Here is a 15,321-nt window from a genome sequence, read left to right as displayed (position 1 = left end):
AATGGTGAAATAAATTTTGTTAGACTCCTGAAATCATACTGAATCTATTGGTGTATTTAGTCTATGCTCATATAGGTTGATATTAGAAGTCATTAAATCAAATCGAGAGTGTTTAGTATTATTTAGGTTAATATTTGTAGGAATTTTTGTGGCAAATTGGTAATAGCTTTGGCCATGAAATTTTTATAGTAGGTTCATTATACTATTATGTGCTCACTGTAATTTTGTAGCCTTAGAATAGGTTGAGAAATATGGTAGCTAAGTATTCCTTGTTTTAGTATATATGAAATCATAAATAAAGTAAGAAATGCATTTTTGTTGGTAAGATAATACTTGAATGTTTCATACCTGTTTAGTGGAAAGGATGGGTAGCTTAGCACCTTAGTCATTAGAGTTAGCTTAGTAGCTTGGTAGATGCATTCTTATTTTAAGAGTTGTTGTTGCCGTAATGCTAACTGTTGCACTGTCATTGCATGCATGTAGAGAACGAGTTAGTGGAGTTCGTGACCGTGGGCGAGCAGGAGTACGAGGAGGTGATCGAGGAGTACAAGGAGGAGGATCTCGTATAGGAGGGAGCCCTGGAGCCACCAGTGACTGACCTTGCTGACACCCCACCTGCCCAAGGCAAGCCTCGGTGCATAACCCTTATTTTGAAATAATCACTGGATATATATATATATATATATATATATATATATATATATATATATATATATATATATATATGTGATGTGCATTTATGTTACAGGATTTATATTGAAACTACATGCATAAATACACTTACCTATGAGTCCTACTAGCATAGGTCACGTAGCTGCTATGCTTAGGTTTTTCGGTAGCGTAACCTGCTGTTACTCACAATAGGTGATTATTATTACTATTACTCTCATGATAACATGGTGAAAGGAAAAATGGAGACTGGGCAGGGATATGGTACGGGTATTGGTGGGTGTGATAGGTTGTGTCCCACGGCCAATGGGGCATAGCTTGGTTACACTGTTTTCCCTGTCCATGTCGGTTAAGGATCGTCCGTTGCTATGAATGGTTGTCAGGTCACAGACTTATTATCCTGAGCATATACTTGCTTATGGGAGCAGGAAGACTTGTCACTTTCTTGTCATGGGTTCTGGCTCTTTCAGGACCGACTGATTGGGGGCGGGGATGGTGGAGGTTTAAGCACCGCACTGAGTCTAGGACTAAGGAGCGGGGGCTTGGAATCCAAGTTTGGATGTGGACCTAGACCCCGTGATAGGAGAGTGGTAGGTTGGTCTTGCTTGTGCCTAGGGTACAAGCGGGGCATGTTTTTCGGGGTACCCAGCTGGGATACATTGGTTTGCGAATGGCCGTATGATATGGTACCACTTGGCTATGGTCTAGCATCGTTGTAAGAACTGGAAGATGAAAGAAGATGAATGGATTTGATTGCTCAACTCATGCCTGAAAGTAGGACAGGTGCTTACATAGAATTGTTAGCTAATGAACTAATCAAGACTACTAATAAAATACAAACATAAGGATTCACTATTAGTAATGCTTTCCACAAAAAGGAAATCCAGCAAACCATAAAGCCTATCATATCCTTTGGAGTCGAGAAATTATTCCCACTAGTCAGGTAAGTCTTGCGAGTACATTATGTACTCAGGGTTTATTAATCCTTGTTGCAGGTGCAGTTTGAGAAGTAGCTCTTGTGTGGAGGATTCTTCTAGTGAGCACAGACAGATCCTTGTACCACTTCCGCTAGTTGTTTATTTTGATTCCGCTATTTAATTTTCGCACTCTGAACCTGGTATTGTAATAATTTATTTTCTAGAACTCTTGTTATATGAAATGGACTAAGTATTGTAAACTCATTCTCATTATTGGATTCTAGATGAAAAATATGGATTATTCGAGTTCTCCCTTAGGGTGTGCCCGACGAAACTGCTTGATGCAGCTCACTTTCGGGGTGCTTAGTGTCTAATGGAAGACAAGCACCTCCGTAAGTGTGCTCTTTCAGGCGATTCTGCCGTAGGTGGTATCAGAGCCGATAATGAGCTACGAGTTTCATAACTCTTTTCAAAAACCAAAAATTTGACCAACAAAAGTTTTGCAAAAAAGTAGGATGCGATAAATTATGTAAATAAGTATAAGCCCTAGCAATATGGTTTATATAGGATAGTGGCACTGGTTTTATCTAACCAATTGTCTGTAGGTACACTAACTTATGTTGCATAAGAATCGACTAGTATGCGGTAATGAGTGTATGATGTGCCAAAAAATTTGAATGCCGCTATATTCCGGCTTGAGTAAACGTATAGGCCGATGCATGCATCATGATAAGAGAATCTTGTTTAAATTAACCTCCCCCACACGTATAACTTTGATTAGTAAATTGGTAAGATAACTAAAAAGAATGCTACAGAAAAGCCTTATCATTTCTCTAAGTCTCCTGACCCCACTTTGGAGTTGTCCCTAATGGTTGGTTCTTGTCTGTTTACAGATGAACCTTAGGTCTGGTCGTGGGGGTACCAGTGCTGGGCAGACTAGGGTGAGAACGGTCGTGGAGAGGATAATGGCAACACCAATGGGGACAGCCATGAGGCCCCACTATTGGCTCCTCCTCCTCCTCCGCCACCACCACCTCTGATGACTCTAGCAGAGATGATGGCGGAGGTGTTAGCTACTCGACGTGAGTCAGCATGTGCCTTGGAGCTACTGGCACAGGCTATTGGTGGCTTCGCTCATGGAGGCCACGGAGGCAATGGCAGGAATGGGGGTGGTGCCTGCAGTCCCGAGGGGCCCTATTATTACTAGGATTTCTTGAAGATGCACCCACCCATGTTCATGCTGACTGCTGAGCCTCTAGATGCGAAGCATTGGCTTCGTATTCTAGAACAGAAGTTCTAGTTGCTCAACATGACTAATGAGCAGAAGGTGCGCTTTGCAGCGCAGTAGCTTCTGGGTTCTGCCAGCGCATGGTGAGACATGTTCAATGCCATATAGCCGGTGGACCATCGTGTGACTTGGCATGGGTTTACTGATGCTTTTAGAGAGTACTACATCCCTGCTGGTTTGTTGAACAGGAAGTCGACTGAGTTCCTAGACATAAAGCAAGGGAGCATGTCTGTGATGGATTATGTGAACAAGTTCAACCATCTGGCACAGTATGCTGGGATCCACGTCGACACTGATGAGAAGAAGAGGGACCGTTTCTATCTCGGTCTCTCTTGCAGTCTGTAGAAGGAGTTGTACATAGGGAACTACCAGACTTTTGGTGTTATAATGAATGCTGCTATTGCCATGGAGGGACTTTAGCATGACTCTCAGGCTAAGCGAAAGCACAAGCGGGTGATCACTGGGTCTTCTAGTCACTCACAGGCTCAGAAGGTACAGCATATCAGGCGGGTGCCTTATCAGTCTTCAGGTGGGCAGTCGTTCCGTCAGCCTTAGCAGACCCACCAGGCACCTCCCACGCAGTACCATGCACCTACTCAGCAGGTGCAACAGCAGCCTTAGGGACAGCAGGTTTCAGCTCGTTAGGGATAGGGGAACAAGCCTGGTGCTTATTTCAAGTGTGGCAAGGAGGGACACTATGCTTAGGAGTGTCCACAGAACTAGCCTGTATAGTCTTCCTAGCCTTCAGCTAACTCCCGTCTGATCAAGCAGACGATTATCAAGAAGAAGGTACTAGTGAGCCGTTCTGGGCAAGTCAACTTCACCGAGGCCGAGGAAATCTTGCAGAATGAACCTATTTTGGCTGGTATGTTTACCATCGATTCTCACCCAGCCTATGTGTTGTTTGATTCTAGTGCATCACATTCATTCATGAGCATGGGGTTTACACAGAGGCACAATATATCTCTTATGGCTATTCCTATTGCCTATAGAATCAGCACTCTAGGGGCGCAGTTGTGCGTTAATACCTGGATGAACATAGTCGAATTGGTGTTAGCCACTCACACTTATCGTCTCTACTTCATGGTGCTGCCTGGACAAGGCATAGATGCAATTCTGGGTATGAACTGGTTGCGAGTTTATGGGGTAGTTTTGAACCTTAAGTAGAGATTTGTTGAGCTACAACTTTCTTCTTCTGAGGATAGAATGTCTCTTCCTATGCCTTCCGAGCTAGCTTCACCAGTTGTTGCTCATGTTGAAGCTTCTTCTGATCTTGCCTCCATTCCTGTGGTTTGAGTTTCCGGATGTCTTTCCTGAAGATCTACCTAGATTACCATCGGATAGAGATGTGGAGTTCACTATTGAGTTAGAACCTGGCACTGCTCCTATCATATCCATTGAAGTCGGAAAATTATTCTCACTAGTCGGGTAAGTCTTGCGAGTACATTGTGTACTCAGGGTTTATTTACCCTTTTTGCAAGTGTAGTTTAAGAAGTAGCTCTTATGTGGAGGATTCTTCTGGTGGGCACAGACGGATCCTTGTACCGCTTCCACTAGTTGTTTATTTTTATTTCGCTGTTTAATTTCCACACTCTAAACCTGGTATTGTAATAATTTATTTTCTAGAACTCTTGTTGTATGAAATGGACTAAGTATTGTAAACTCATTCTTATTATTGGATTCTGAATGAAAAATGTGGATTATTCGAGTTCTCTCTTGGGGTGTGCCCGACGGAACTGCTTGATGCTGCTCACTTTCGGGGTGCTTAGTGTCTAATGGAAGACGAGTGCCTCTATAAGTCTGCTCTTTCAGGCAGTTCTGCCATAGGGATTCTCTTAGTGTCACCCTAGAGGTATGACTCATGTTAGGTGCCTTGGTGTCTAGTCCTCGAGCGCCTGTCTGGTGGTCGCACCAGGCGGACACCGTCACTGAATCATGCTCGGGGCCACGCAGTGGACCCAATGGGTCTAGCCCTCGAGTCTTGGGTTTATTTGTTCTAGATGAAGCTAAGACTTATGCTGGCTCGTTCTTGTAGCTTCTTTAGAACAATTCCCCAGTGAAATCCGTGTTCACCCAGGAGAGGTTCCCTTGATCGGACAATGAGGCAAAAACATGGATAGCCGAGCTGGAGGGGAAGGTGGCAGCCCTGAAGCGTCATCAAGATGAGACCCAAGGTAGGACTCCTACTAAGACCTTTCACCTTTGGGGTTGCCGAGGTTTGTGAAACATTTGCGTTTTTCAGCTGCTACCGAAGCCATCGTCAGGCTATCCCAAGAGAAGGCTGCTCTTCATGCCTCGGGCTCCGCATATTGGAGGGAGAGGCAGAAGCGAGCACTTTCTTAGGAGGAGACAGAGAAGCTATGGAAGTAGATCTAAGGTAATTCTTCATTTTAGCAATAAATCATGTTACGATTGTATGTGAGTTTCTGACTAACACACTCATTGGCAGCGGAATCGGCTAAGGCAAAGTGCCTTCATGATGAACTCGCTGAGTGCAAGTCTGCCTACGTGAATCTAGAATATTGTGGCTGTTGAGGCTGATCGCCTGCATACAGGGACTCTTTCAGCCATGGAGGCGAAGTATGTGTCCAAGGTGTTGTCTCTCGCAGATGAGCTTTACAATGTAGTTGCGGCTGGCCGCACTGCCTGCCAGGCAGCCTATGCTCAGCCAAAAGGGCCTACCTCTTCTTTAGAGGTTTCTTCCCAGCTAAGGGGGATCCCAAGGTGCCTGGAGGAGATTGCCCGGTTTGGTTTGTCCACCGGGGCGCACATGGCGCTGGTGACCGTTAGGACAATCTACACCGACCTGAACATTAGTACCATTAGAGGGAAGCTTGCCGACACAGACACCCTGGTATACAGCTAGCTCCAGCAATAGGCCATAGAGCCTTCCGAGGCCATAATCTGTGAGGTGGATCTTTTGTGATAGTAAAGGGCAGTATGCCCGATTTATCAGAGGATTTGAGCGACGCTTGAGGTCGCTTTGTAATGTGCGGCACCCAACTTTGTATACTTGGTCTTTCATTGTCTTTAGTGTTCGGTGCTGGTTAGGCTTTAGACTAACTACCTGGGGATTGTTAGGTCAAAACAAAATGTTTTGATCGAGTCCACATAAGGCCTCATTAAGTCACTTATACCATACCAAGGCCTATGAGACATTGATTGAACAAGAGGAAACGCAGGTAGGTGTCATGTATGATTATCATTGTAGCCCCTGAGCACGTTGATAAGTTAGTATAACATGTGAACATGCTGAGCAGGAACATATGTGATAGTTGCAAAGGTTAGCCCCCGAGTGACCTAGAGAGGTTTTTCGTAAGGTACTCAAGAGACCACAATTTATTCATGTAACAAATAAATGTTCTTTGAAAGATGTGAATGATGATTAAAATTAAAATAAAAAGTTGACATAATTGCGGGTCGTCAGTTGCCTTTTCAAGATCCGATGATGAGATCTCTAGGAGTAGGAGCCAACGGCAGAGTCGAGGACGACGAGTCGAGGATGGTGAGGGGCGGCTGCTCCAGAGCCATCAGTAGGAGCTTCTTCCCCTACGCTGAGCAAGTGTAGGCAAGAGCCTCTGAGTGGCTCTTGCTTCTCGTTCCTGAATCCAGGTTGTTGGCCTCCACATACTTGATGATGTCCCTTTCACAATGGTAGGCATTCTGGAAGTTTCCTGACACCATGATTACACTGCGTGGATTGTGCATCTTGAGCTTGAGGTAGGCGTAGTTTGGGACCGCCATAAACTTGGCGTAACATGGCCTCCCGAATATGGTGCTGTAGGGTCCCTAGAAATCAATGACTTCAAAGGAGAGTGTCTCCCTCTAGTAGTGTACCGTGTCGCTGAATTTCATAGAGTGGTCTATCATGCACAGGGGCATGACTCGCTGCCCAAGGACTATACCATGGAAAGGGGACTGTGACGCGTGCATCTTCCTTAGTTTGTCGAAGGCATCCTTGTAAAGGATGTTGATGCCGCTGCCCCCATCGATGAGGATCTTCGTCATCCTCATGTTCTCGATGACTGCACTAACCACTAGGGGGAATCGGCCTGCCTCGATCACACGATCGGGATGATTGGTGTGATCATAAGTAATCGACCGTTCAGACCAGCATAGATATAGCGAGGTGGCCAATGCGGTCGCATAGATTAGCCTATGGGTTAGCTTCTGTATCCTTCGATCTTGGTAGGCTTGGGGGCCATCGAATATGAACATGGAGCATCTAGTGGCTGCGTTAGTGCCCTCATCATTGTCACAATCTCCCCAGTACCCATCCTGATCTGTCCGCTTCTAGGCCTCCAGAGTGACACGTCGCTGATATGCAACGCAATCTGTGGCAAGGTGGGATACAGGGTAGCCATGGTTCTGACACGGGCTATTCATGATCCACTCGAACATGTCCTGGTAGGCCTGCTTCTTGCGAGCATTTGGGGCAGCCCTCAAAATTGTGTACTTGAGCTTGATCGGCAGTTGAGCATGTTTCCCAGGAGCCATCGAGCGGTCTGCAAGATTGTGAGTGTCGCATTGTTGCTTTCATGCGTTGATGACCGAGCGGGCATCTCGCTCGCCTCCCAACTGACCGTAGATTAAGTTCGGGTGATGGTAGGTGCCTGGCCCTCCCGTCAGTCGACCCTTGGTTCCTGAGGGGCATTGCCATCGGTCACGTGGTGCGGGCGCATGGTGTACCTTGGGAGTCTCCCGATCTGGTACTGGCTTTTGAATTATTAGGAGCGCCTTCCATTCGGCACTGCTAGCCAATTGGAGCAACCTAACCGTCCCATAGGGGCGATCAGCCAAGTTTTGGCCACTCGTCGGGTGGGTGCTTGCAGATGGGATCTGCTGCGCACCAGGAGGCTGATCGAGTTGTTTGCGGAGATGATTATTCTCTGCCTCGAGGTCATCATTCTAGGGGAGTAGGCATAGACATGCTTCATTGCTTGTCTCGTAGGTAGCATCAGGGATGGCCATGTCTCCCGACGAAGGGATGGGGCAGTCGAGCGCGAGCTTCTTGGGTTCCTCCCGAGGTTGCTTGGGGTCCTGCACATCATGTAGCACTCGGGTTGCTCCAAGGACTCGGTGTTCTCTTCCTCAGGCCGTTCCTCCTCGAGATTAGGGTTGTCGAGGAGGAACTATTGATATTTGATCTCATCAAAATTGAGAATGATCTCAGAGGCATCTACATTCTCCCAATCCTCTGGTACTTCGGCCATCTCTTCATCGCCGTGGGCAAAAATCCTGATGAACCAGGTAGTTAGATCGCTGAAGTAGTTGGGAGACTGAAGACCATAGATGGGGAACTCCTCGGTGCAAGGTTTGGTAGCTTCTGCCAGGGCTTGTTGAAGCCAGCTTGAGTAGGTCGCCGTTGCATTCCTTAACCCAGTCGGGAAGCCAGGGAGGAAGTGATCAGGCGATGATAGTAGATCCGATCGAGTGATCCAGTTTGGATCTTCCTAGAGCCGGAGTACAGCTTCGAGATCATTCTCTCAGCCAAGCTTGGTGAAGATGTCGCGTCCGTAGTAGTTTAGGTGTTGGGAAAGAGCACGGGGCCCAACATCCATAGCTTCCTCCAATCCGGCGAACAATGCGCATATCGGGGGAGGCTACTCCTCCTCCTCCATGGGTGGTTCGGGTTCTTGCAGGTGCAAGTCCCCAAACCGATCCGCGATGAAGTGCAGGCTGCCGAAGGTGATATTCTCGCCCAGCTACATCCTCTCCGCAGTGTCATCGACGTTGATGATGATTCCCATCTGAAACACTATAAATCTGTACGCGAAAAGCCCCATAACCTGGCGCGCCAACTGTCGAATGATTTTAGCCCCGGCAATGCCTAGCAACATGATCGTGTAGATGGAATCAGATGGTAGCACACGAGACACAAGGATTTATACTGGTTCAGGGCGCGGTGGCGCACTAAACCCTACTCTAGTGGTGGTGTTGCTGCTCTTCTTGTATTCGTATGCTCAGTTACAGGGGTTGTTGCTCCTAGCTACGAGGTAGATTGGAATGAGGCGATGGTGTTGTTGAGAATGTGTCAATCGCAGGATCCTCACCCCCCATATATAGGCAGAGGGGGTAGGGTTACAATGAGGGCGATCGGCGGCTACAGATTGGATTCCTAGTTTGTTACAACAGATCAGTTCTATCCTTCCTAGCTACAATGGCGGCAGATATCCTTGATACGTCGTGATCTCCAAGTTGGTGGTGCGCCTAATCCTCGTGGGCTTCATCCTCAGGCATCCTCCGCTTGATGGGCCGGATACATGGTCGGTCAGGGTACCCCGGGCCAATATATCCGACAAGTATCTTCTTGCTAAGTGGGACATCATTTGCCACCGGGATCAATTTGGTTTGGGTACAACAGACTAGCATTCTAGTTAAAAATGAATGCATTCAAAGGAAAGTGGTTATTTAAGTTACTTAACGAACAAGGAACCAGTCAAACCATGCTCAAATATATATCTAAGCTCAAAAACTCCATCATAGGTCCAAATTAAGCCTCATGATTTGCAAATTTGGGAACCTCTATTAATGTTTAAGGAGCACTTTTTGGGGGTTAGAGATTCATAGTTTTGGAAATGTCTATTTAAGGTCAAGGAGAAAAATTTTGGGGTGTCGATTTTCAAATTCAGTGTTATCCTAGACGCTAAACTCTAAACGGTTGGCACCCCTCTGTTTAGTGTTTAGATGGTTTAGAAGACTGATTAAACGATTTAAATGATTTGAATTTTAGCAATAAATATGCATACAAAACTAAAATATCACAGCTCCATTCTAACTTTTTAAAAGTGCAATTTGAATCATGCACAAAGTTTAATAACTATACATAGACCATAAATAATTAGCCACACACATACACATAGTCACGTACTTACATAGACAATTAGATCTTAGACACATAACTCCTAAATGACTAAATGTCACTACACATTACCATTGCTAATCGGACACTCATATTGCATTAACACATGTCACATATATAACAATCTCTAGTGACACATTTATACCTTTTTTTTACCATGACCAGCCGTTTAATCTCATTTAGTTATTATTTAATTGTACTGTTTAAAGCATTTTTTTACCACCTCAATATGTTTATTGTCTAATTCGGTGACTAGGCCCTAAATTGTACTTAACCCCCCCCCCCCCCCCCCCCCAAACCCCCACCTGTTTACACATGTGTTGATGAAGTTTAAACACATTTAGGCAAACAATGTTCAAAATAAAGGGTGGTGCCCATACTCTAGATATTGGGAGGATACTTGGGTAGGTTGTAAACCATTTAGGGGGCAACTTCCAATCTTGTACAATATTGTCAATTATCCTCATGTAACAACAGCAATTTAAATCATGTGTCTCTAAATGTTTCTTTCAGAAGAGTTTTAGTTGGGGATAAGCTATCCTAGTAGCTAAAGTAGTCAATATAGATCGAGATAATAAATGAGAAGAACATGCTAACCTAGGACTTACATAAGCATGGACAATTTTAACTATGCTCTCTATATATCCAGGGGTTCTCCTTCACTAATAAGTTCATTGGGAAATTAAAACTCCCTTTGGAGATAAAATTTTTTCTTCAATATACTCCGTATATCTTTAGCATGGAGTAATTTAACAAATGATTACCTAGATAAAAGAAAATGGACTGAGAATGAAAGGTATTGTTTCTGTTATTATAATGAAACAGTAAAACATCTATCTTTTAATTGCCAACATACATGCTATGATTATTTGAAGAATTATATATATATATATATATATATATATATATATATATATATATATATATATACACACACACACACACACTGCGCTAGTTAGTATCAGGTACTTAATAATAATCAGTACCCGATCCCTCCTCCCACCGGTTTCTGCCAGTCCGTACACCTCCCTCGACCATCTTTCATTTTTTCACGCGTCCAGGTTTTGCATCCTCGACCGTCTCTGTTTTTTTTTTCATTTTTCACGCCATCTCCGTTTTTTCACTTATTATTCCGTCGCTGGCTTTTTTTCATTTTTTTTCATGCCCTCTTTTTCTGTTATTCCGTCTTTTTTCATTTTTTTCATGCCGTCTCTATTTTTATTTTGTTATTTTTCACGCGAACAGGTTTTGCAACTGGTCTTTTTTTATTTTTCCAACAAGCAGGTTTTTTTGGTTTTTTCCAACAAGCAGGTTTTGCAAATATCCAGCCTTGTTTTGAGATTAAGATTATTTTTCCTCCTCTATGTTTTTGGTATACATGACAGTGCATTTTACAAGCAATGAATATGAACTAGTGATATTTATGATTAAAAACGGATAACGTTAAATTGGGAAAAAATACATGTACTGATAGATCATGATACAATTACTCGATGAAAGATGGTTGAAAAATACAACAGAATGGGGGAGAGGCCGGAGAGCATGACTCCAAGCAGGCTCTGTTGCGCAGTGGTCGCTGTTACAGTTCTTATTAGTACTTGTAGAACTTGTCAATGCGATTGGTACCAATGATTTTGGAATGGTGCCGACTCCGAATGGTGCATTTGCCCCAGGTTGACTACAGCAGAACATGATCAGAAAACAGGGTAAAGCATAATATATATTTTATCTCAAACATAAACCATGACAAATTATCACGATTTGATCTGGCGTTAAATAATTAAGAATTTCCCTGTCTTTTTTTTTACCAAAAGTATCCAACAGTATATGTCACATTTAGAAATTAGGCAATCCTAGGTAATTGAGCAAGGAAAAAGCATCAAAGTTTGACCTACGTACCACACCACCTTCCACCACCTCTCCTAACACATTATATCTCTAGATCCTCAGCATGCTAACATGTGAGAGCAGGTCAAACTCACAAAGGTAAATGGTAGTACAGATCAAAATTCAGTATAGTGGCAGAGCAACTAACGGATAGTTGTATATGGTGAAAGCGATACAAATGCTCACATTTGGAGTAGTCCTAATAACTTGTTTCTGTAATATCAGTCAGTGCATACATAAATCAAGATAAATAAAAAAATAAAATCAATGTCAAATTTTATGCCTGGTGGAGACAGCGATCAGTCCAAACAAGTGCAGAGCACTCCAACATACCTTGTTCATGCTAGCGGGACACTAGTGTTGCTGATCGAGTGCCGATGAGGCCAACATCACCTACTGGTGGAAGAAGGGTGACTAATAAAATTAGAAAGAATATATAACTGGTGAGAGCTCACAACAGTAGGCAAGGTTAAATAAAAATTCATGCCACACTTAGAACCTCAAGGCTCTCAATTTTTTTCTCTCTGTCCCAAACCAAAAGACAGAATATGATATTTTACGGTGGTAGGGATGGTACGTATTGGAAATATTTGGAATAAATATAGCATCACCACTGTATTATTTTATGAAGCTATAAGAGTTATAAACATAAATAACTATGGAAAAGAAATTTACAGAAGAAGGACAAGAGCATAGGAAAAAAACTGTTAGAACATGTCTGTCTTCTAAAACTCCACATAGTTTAAATCTTATTATTTTCTATACTACTTTATAGAGAATCTACGATTCTCTCGACCGCTATATTTCAAACAAGCATTAGCACTGTGGCAGTAGGCTAGTGCAAATATACATGTCAACATGGGTCCAGGGATCAAAACATTTAAGAGTTTGTATGAGTTCTGTACCTATCCATTCACAACATAATCATCGTTCTTTCTCCTGCCCTTCTACCAAACTTGACGTCCAAAATAAGATCCAAAAAATTAGTAGCCATTTAGTCCTTAATGTTCCATGGCAGGAAAAATCATACTTATTTCATTCTTTAGCACAATCACTGTAGATGTGCAGACAACAAATACGAAAAATGACCTGGGAAAATCTAGAAGATTAAATACTGATGATGTACACTATCAGTTAGTAAACTCTAAATGGACACCTTGAGCTAATTAAGTAAAACCAGAATGAAAATTTCACTATATAAATGCAATATATGCAGAGAAGCAGACACTTCATTTCAGGATTTTCACTTTACCAGTGGGAAACCCTCCACAATCATCTTGTTTTCCAAAAGCTGGAGCGTGGATTTTCTCTAAACCTAAACAAAAGAGTGATAGAGCAATCAATTAATTTCAACACAGTAATGAGAGTTCTGTAGTGCAGCTAGACAATCAATCCCTTCTATGTATTGGTTGTAGTCTGTAAACATAGACCAAATAGTATTTTATTCTTCATAGATAGTTCCCTGATGATCAGAGTGGTACACATAACTGTACACATGGAGAAAAAGAATATAGATATGCTAATAGGGAAGAAAAGAGACTACACATCCGAGGAGGACAGTACAAAGAAGAGATCGATTAGGCTAGAAATTCCCGTCTATTTCTTTTACTTCTGTTGTAATGTCAGGAAGTGACAATCGACACTACACCCAAACTAATCAACTAAGCAAGTTTAGGTTACTACAATTTGAAGCCAAAGGCTCTTAGTATAGATGAAAAAAGCAATTATCAACTCTGTCATGAGTGATGTTTACACAAACAAAAGGGAGCATGTGGCATTCTGTACATAACAAATTTTAATTAGGCATTGTACTATTATCTTTAGAACCAATATCAATCCTAAGCTTTTCGACCTGGTGAACCCAAAAGAACAATTTCTAGAAAATTAAGCTAAGACAGTGATTGTGTTCAAATTAAGAACCAGTAAGATCAATCCATTGCAACTATCAATGGATTACTTCTATTCCCCACTTTCCTCACAATTAGTGGTAGCAGTACGTATTGAAGGTTCTCCAGCAGTGTGACAAAATAGGAGGAAGGACACATTTAATAAGATGCTTACAATATCACATAAACCATATGAACATTAGGTAAAATAAGAATGATAGCATGGCAACTAGGAACACCAGCATAGTGATGTTGACATCTTCAATAATACTAGCCTTTGAGCGTTCTAGAGAGGAACCTAGCTCTGTTTACCATGCTCGTATCTTGCATAGCAAAAGGGAAAAAAATGAGAAGTACAATTATCGAGAGAAAAGAAGAAAATATAGGTAAGCAGATAAAACTGAGACAGAATATCATGAAGCCATGAATATGAGTACAAGCAAAAGATCCTAATTCAGTCAGACATGATGGAGAAAACATGACAGTGGGAGGGCATGAATATACATTGGCATGGAGTGGGTTAAGCCCAATTCAGTAAACAGGTGGCAGTAGAACTGTTCACATGAGTGCAGCATTTTTAGAATTAAACGCAATGAGCAATAACTAGCATAAGGTCTAACTAGGAACAGAGTACACAAGGAATAGAACATACCAAGGTGGCAAGATTGTGGCTTCTCTTGGCACTGACCTATCGAGACCAGCCAAGGAAATCTATATCTGATAGATGGATTGATGGTTAGCAAGTGAAAGATATTGCACCACAAGTGGGTGCGCTAGTGCCCAAGTGGGATCTGCAAAAAAACAAAGAGAAAGAAAAGCGGATAAATAACAATGATGAAAATATTAGCTCTAACCAGAGGAAGCATAATCAATAATATTCAGAGTAAAGTGGATTTTAAAAAATAGGATGGAGATCTATCATTTGAGAAAACATCAGTTCATACCAAAAGCTGGTGAAACATTGAAAAACACAGCCTTTTCAATGTTTCCAAATAGATGCCCCAAAGAAGATTAGCAAGTTCAGACCCCTCCTGGCCTCCTCAATGGCATGGTGATCATACCATTGATCTTGATCCACCAATTACTAAACACTACTAACATTACTATCATACCATGTCCTCCTGTTTTGGGGATTTAATTCTAAAAGATGGTATTCCCACTTCCCAGCAGTACAACTATGCATAAGTACAAAATTTTGCAACTATTATCTTTAGATAGGATACAATCCAATTTTCTCACTACGACGTATATTCAACGAAAGAATACTGTTAATTTGAGAAAGCAAAATTTAAAATACATGTATGTTAAATTGTTCTCTAATTCTGTGTCAAGGCATCAGATCAAATACATATAAATATAAATTTTAAAAAAAAAGAGCCATAATCAAGATTAGATTAGCTGTAAATGAATGTCTATAATTTTGTCTGGTCATTTTGAAAATACTAATTCAAGATTGCAATACATTAACATTATAGTAAGGCATTCCCCTTTGCACCTCTGTTTTGTGGAGCCGGTGCAGAAGGTCTACCCAGTGAGGTGGGTAACTTCTTGTCGTAAAGGAACCACATAATCATCACATTAACAACATCCTAGATAGAAAAGCAGCTGCTAAACATAAAAAAAGGCCACTAAAAAAATTCTAAACATGTACTGACCATTGTTATATGCTCTCAAAAACAACCCTTCTTGGGTTGTTAGGCATCTTATCAACCAACTCCAACCAGAAACAGAGGAATCATTATTTAAGCATACAAACAGTACTCATATCATGGAACCTAATAGTGAAACCAATGTGATAAACCTTTACTGCTT

The 15,321-nt window shown here is 42.2% G+C and overlaps 1 protein-coding gene and 1 long non-coding RNA gene across 4 annotated transcripts; both read right to left on the bottom strand.

Annotated features, from left to right (window-relative positions):
- Positions 1-6,423: 6,423 nt before the first annotated feature.
- On the bottom strand, positions 6,424-6,888 carry LOC136542950 (uncharacterized). Its single transcript, XM_066535555.1, has 2 exons — positions 6,712-6,888; positions 6,424-6,663 (listed from the first exon to the last, which is right to left on the bottom strand). The coding sequence occupies exons 1-2, from the start codon at positions 6,886-6,888 to the stop codon at positions 6,424-6,426; spliced, it is 417 nt and encodes a 138-aa protein (XP_066391652.1).
- A 4,221-nt stretch (positions 6,889-11,109) lies between these two features.
- Positions 11,110-14,297, bottom strand: LOC136544743 (uncharacterized). Of its 3 annotated transcripts, none has more exons than XR_010780816.1 (4): positions 14,162-14,297; positions 12,529-12,938; positions 11,957-12,019; positions 11,110-11,414 (listed from the first exon to the last, which is right to left on the bottom strand). It is a non-coding gene; the product is annotated as an uncharacterized lncRNA (long non-coding RNA). The 3 variants fall into 3 exon arrangements; XR_010780818.1 differs by having other exon boundaries at positions 11,957-12,016; XR_010780817.1 differs by having other exon boundaries at positions 12,876-12,938.
- Between the last annotated feature and the right edge of the window lie 1,024 nt (positions 14,298-15,321).

The sequence above is a fragment of the Miscanthus floridulus genome, chromosome 3 (assembly GCF_019320115.1).
Source record: "Miscanthus floridulus cultivar M001 chromosome 3, ASM1932011v1, whole genome shotgun sequence".
Lineage (NCBI taxonomy): Eukaryota > Viridiplantae > Streptophyta > Magnoliopsida > Poales > Poaceae > Miscanthus > Miscanthus floridulus.
Note: the sequence above shows the minus strand (reverse complement) of the source record. Positions and strands in the feature narration are given on the sequence as shown.